We start from the raw sequence: 5,525 nt of genomic DNA on the forward strand, positions 1-5,525 counted from the left end.
TATTGTTAGTTTCAGGTGTACAGAACAATGCAATAGTTACCCTTTTCACCCTCACAAAGTAACAACCCCCCTCCCCCCATCTATTGCCCTTCCACCCCCTGATATCATGCTTATCTATTACATCTCCACTTCTCTTTTTGACGTTGATTTCTAAATTGCATCGTGGTTGGATCGTGCTGTGGATGAAAGTTATCTGCTGACGTTTGTGGGACTGGCTTCCTGGCCTAGCGTGGTCACAAGTAGTCACGCATGTGCCATCCGTGCTGGGGAAGGGTTTGTCCTCCATTGGGTGAGTGTGTTAGCTGACCATTAGTGATAATGCTCAGGTCTACCACAGCCTATCACTTATTAAAAGACACGTCAAAATTTCCCACTGTGATGGCGGGTCTCTCAATTTTTCTTTATATTCTGACAAGTCTTGATATATACATACATATAATTTGTTTTTTTAAAGTATTTGTGTTTTATCTCATCTTTTCACTTTGGAATAATTAAAGATTCAAGGGAGGCTGCAAAGAAAGGTACACAGACGTGCTTTCACTGTTTCCCCAGCGCCCCCACGCTGAGAACTTACTCAGCAGTAGTGCAGCAGCAAAGGAAGACACTGACACTGATGCAGTGCAGAGAGCTTACTGACACTTCACCAGTTCTACGTGCACTCGTGTGTGTGCATGAGTGTGTGCAGCTCTCTGAGATTTTCCACACGTGTGGCCTTGCTTTACCACTGCAACTAAGAAACTCACCTGAACCATCTTGAGACCCCTCGCACAGCCTCCTTGTAGCCACACCCACACCACTCTCATCCCTGTAGTGATGCTAGTTCACAGGTGTTGCGTACATGAATCACGCATAACGTACCCTTCTGAGACCGGCCCTCATACCCGGCATAACTTTCTGGAGGTTCACCCACGTGGTTGCTGAGTCTTACTCCATGGTATGGGATGGACCACAGTCTGCTCATCCAATGACCCACAGAAGGACACTGGTGGTTTCAAGTTTGGGGCTATTTCCTATAAAGTCGCTATGACATTCGTGTCCATGTTCCTGTGTGAGTCTTCATTTCTCCAGGTAAATGACCACGAATGTAATTGCTAGGTTGTGATGTGTTCAGGCAGGGGTTCCAGAAAGAGAACTGATACAAATTTAGAAAAACAGAGAGAGGGGGAAGTGAGGAGGAGATGCCTCTTAAGCAATTGACCCATGCAACTGTGGGAAGTGGTGAGTCTGAAGTCTGCAGAGAGATTGACAGGTTCGTGACTCAGCTTGTGTCACAGCCTTGAGTCCAAAGGCAATCTGCAGGCAGAGTTCCTTCCTCTTTGGGGGACCTTAGTCTTTTCCCTTAAGGCCATCAACTGATTGGATGAGGCCCACCCATGGTATGGAGGTTAATCTACTTTACTCAAAGTCTACTGATGTAAATGTTAATCACATCCAAAAAACACCTTCACAGCAACATTTACACAGGTGTTTTAATCAAATGGGCACCATAGCGGCCAAGGGACACACAGAATTAACCATCACATATGCTAAGTCAATTTCAGTTTTAAAAGGAGCTATCGAACTCTTTTCCAGAATGGCTGTATCATCTGACATTCCCACCAATAATGTATGAGTGGTCATTTCTCCACATCCTCACCAGCATATGGTATTATCACTATTTTTTATTGTAGCCAGTCTGATTGGGGTATAGCCATATCTTACTGTAGTTTTAATTTGCATTTTTCTAATGGCTAATGCTTTGGACATCTTTTCATGTGCTTATCTGCCATCTTTATACCCCCTTCAGTGAAATGTCTGCATATGTTTTGTGACATATATTTTGAGGCTATGTTATTGGGTGATTACAAGTTAAGGGTTGTTACAGTTTCCTGGTAAGTTGAGCTTTTTATTATTAGGTAGTTACTCTTTTCCCATTAGTAATATCTCTTGTCTCAAAATCTATTTTGTTTTATATTGATACAACCACTGAAGTTTTTTTGTTTGTTTGTTTTTTTAGCTGAGCCATCCTACTACCTGTTGGCAGCTCAATGGTTGCTCAGCTCGGGCCGGGAATTGAACCACTGTTGTTCAGAGCTCAAACCCTTGAGCGAGCTCTTAACCAACTGTGCCACTCAGCCAGCCCTTGAAATTTTTTGTGTTTTTTTTTTAATTTTTTTTAAGATTTTTAAATTGGGGAACTGGGGGAGGGGAACAGCGTTGGGGAATCAGGGAAGGGGAACAGACACGTTGCTGTCCTTTTGTTCTTCAGTCTAGTTGTGGAGGATGTCGCTTCACTGGCCCATGTTGGTATTATCATTCTTCCAGGGTGAGGCAGTTCGTCGCCAGCCACTGGATGGCTGCTCACGGCCGCTCACGGCTGTTCTCACCTGCTGCCGTCTGTCAGCTGCTCATGCTGGCTGCCGGCCACTCACGGTAGCTTTACGGCAGCCCACTGCAGCCCCACTGCAGCCTAGGGGGACTCACGGCAGCCCAGCTCCAGGCCGAGCTGTTGTTCACCATCTTAGCTGTAGAGGGTGCAGTGTCACTGGCCCAATGTGAGATCCGAACTGGCAGCCCTGCTGCTCAGAGCTCGCGCTCCCAAGCCAATTCTTAACCAACCGGGCCAGTTGGCCGGCCCTTGTTTGTTTTTTATCATTATATTTTAGGTGTGTCTCTTATAACAGCTTTGGATCGGAATTTCTAAAAATCCAGTCTGACGATTTTGTCTTTAACTAGTTTAATCCATTCACATACTTGTGATTACTGGTGTATTTCTACCATCTTATTCTGTGTTTCCTGGGTTTTTTCTCTTTTCTTCCTCAGGTGGAACTTCTTCCTTTTCTCATCCCTGCTCCCTGCCCCCTGCCCCTCCCTTCTTTGGACCATACACAATGAGCTATTATTTTGCCTGGATCTCCTAGTTCCTTTAATGTACATACTTGATAAAGCTAACATCTTTCCCATCCTTGTGAACAATAAAGAACCTTAGAATTGCCTGCTTACGTGGCATTACTATCCCAGTGCTCCACACATAAATTAGCATTGTTATTAAATTATTTGCTGGCCATGTCTGCTTAGAATTCCCTACACATTTAATGATCTATTTGGGCTGGTTTTAAATAGATCATTCAGCTGGTCTACAGATTATTTGCTTCTCTTCCCTTGAAAAGATACAACGTAATTCCCCCTACACCCCTTGAGAAGGGACTGGCTCCTAATGAATAGAGTAAGGCAGCAGCGACCATGTGACTCACTCAGTGACACCTGACACTGGGGCCTGACAACAGGCACATGGCTTCCTCCTGCCTTTCTCTTGGATCATTTGCTTCAGGGAGCCAGCCACCACGCTGTAAGGACACTCAGGCAGCCCTGTGGGGACAAGAAACCCAGACGCTTTGCGAACAGCCAGGTGAGTGCGCCATCATGGAAGTGGGCCGCAGCTCCAAGCAGCCTTCAGAGACCCACATGCAGCCTCCCGAGATGCCCTGTGGCTCCGAAACCCACAGAAACTGCAAGACAGTCATGGTTGCTTTAAGTCACTGAGCTTCAAGTTCCTTCATTTTGCGGGTGTGAGAAACCCACAGAAACTGCAAGACAGTCATGGTTGCTTTAAGTCACTGAGCTTCAAGTTCCTTCATTTTGCATGCTTTAAGTCACTGAGCTTCAAGTTCCTTCATTTATGACTCCTTGAACTTTCCCTTCTCTCTGCAGCCTTTCCTCTGGAATTCCTTATAGTGAAGTTGCGTTGCTGGTAAACTCGCAGATTTTGTTTGAAAATGTTTTTATTTTTCCCTCATTCTTGAAAGGCTGTTTTTCTGGGAACGGCCTCTGGGTTGATGGCAGTTCCCCTGGGTGCTCTGGTGTGGGGCAGTTCTTTTGCAGGCAACCATTTTCCGTCTCTGGCTCCTTTCATGATCTTCTAAGAAAAAAGGTGCATTTCTTTTAATCCGTCCTGGCTGGGATTTGTTGGGACTCCTGGATCCGAGAATTGATGTTTTAGACAGCGCTGGGAAAATGTAAGCCTTTATCTTCACATATCATCCCCCCCTTCCCTGCGCCCTTTGAAAAAATCCAACTAGGTGAACAGTCCTCCCTGCCCAACTCACCTCGCTGTTTCCCACCTCCATCTCGCAGTTCTCTGTCTCTGCAGCTGTGCCAAAAATTTCTTAAGTTTGGTCCACTTGAGGTTTTAATTTCAATTGTTATATATCTTTATTTCTAGAAGTTTTTATACTTTATTGGTTACCTTTATAGAATAAAAGATTATGTATTTTTTTATAGCATTAAAAAACACAAAGACTATTTCTTGTTCATGTTTTCAAGGACCTTTTATTTCCTTAGACATATAAGTCTATATTCTCTGATAATTCCATATCTGAAATGTCTAGTCCACTAGCTCTTGTGGATTCTTTCCCTGTGGTTTGTGAAAATTTGTTCACCCGGAGATGCCCATTTTCCTTGAAACGTGATCTATACCAAACCCTGAGGCCTTAAATTGCATTCCTTGGGAGCAGTGGTTCCCAAAAGGAGGACCCCCACAAACACACATTCTGGGTGCGTGTGCACTGCTGGCAGCTAGTGCAGAGGCCAGGGTGCTGGTCAGAGCACTGGACAGACCTGATTTACCCGGCCTCACAGACGTCAGGGTGCAAGGCTGAGCTCCGCTCAAGGTGTTTGTTTCTTCCAGTCACCTGGCCCTGCCAACCTGGGGACACTTGAAATCCGGCCCTTGAGGCCTGTAGGGCCACCCAGGCAGCCGTTTGTCACCCTGCATGGAACACCAGGGCCAAGGGAGGCCGCTATCCCTGAGCTGCCTTTGGTAACTGGGTTGTCCCTGCACCTGAGGGTGAGTGTCATGTGGAAGGTCTTACGAGGCAGATGGGGACAGACCTGCCTGACTCCTGCCTTCCACGTTCTGGGGGTGTGGGGGGATCGCAGAGCCCACAAGCGTGGCCGCACGCCTGCCCAGAGGCTGTGCTCTGGCATTTTCGGCCCCTTCAGGCGATCCATCTGGAGGGCTGGGCAGGAGCGAGCCAGGTGAAGTAGGGGTGGGGGTTCCAGGCAGAACAGCGCTGCAAAGCCGAGGTGGGAGGCCGACTGCGCGGCAGCCCCGCAATGTTTGGGGTCTCGGTCTGCCCTGAGTGATGGGTTCATGGAAGGATTAGGAGCAGAGGACGATGCACTTTTCAGTTCTGGAAATGTCACAGGCTGCATTTGGAGAACCTGGGAGCAGAGGGACCCCTAGTGAGGGTGGGCTCAGAGCCTGGGTTGGTTTGGGGGGTTGGGTATGGGATGAGAGGGGGGAGGGGCAGGTTGCCGACTTGGGGATGCCCTGGTGCACAGGCCCCAACCTGATGACCAGGATCCCTCTTTGCCTGGCACTGGTCTAACTGCTGCACAGCAAGTCCACCTGGTTGGGGCTGCAGCCTGCACTTCAGGACCTGCCCCCCTTCCAGAAGAACCCACCCCTGTCATCCAAGCAGGGCAGCTTGCATGGTGGGATGATTTGAAGCTGGTCTGGGACACTCGCTGTGCCCCCTGCCCCC

At 47.7% G+C, this 5,525-nt stretch overlaps 1 protein-coding gene across 2 annotated transcripts in view; it reads right to left on the reverse strand.

The window, feature by feature from the left end:
* Positions 1 to 4,299: 4,299 nt before the first annotated feature.
* The window catches only part of SAPCD2 (suppressor APC domain containing 2), a 7,472-nt gene continuing 6,246 nt past the window's right edge, over positions 4,300 to 5,525 (reverse strand). Inside the window, exon 6 of one of the 2 annotated variants that reach the window (XM_019641475.1) lies at positions 4,300 to 5,202. In XM_019641475.1, coding sequence (XP_019497020.1) covers positions 4,645 to 5,202 — 558 coding nt within the window. In that variant the 3' untranslated portion in view covers positions 4,300 to 4,644. The remainder of the gene's footprint in view (positions 5,203 to 5,525) is intronic. The other variant, XR_002123894.1, reaches the window with a different exon arrangement.

This window comes from Hipposideros armiger, unplaced genomic scaffold (assembly GCF_001890085.2).
Source record: "Hipposideros armiger isolate ML-2016 unplaced genomic scaffold, ASM189008v1 scaffold_3, whole genome shotgun sequence".
In the NCBI taxonomy this organism is placed as follows: domain Eukaryota; kingdom Metazoa; phylum Chordata; class Mammalia; order Chiroptera; family Hipposideridae; genus Hipposideros; species Hipposideros armiger.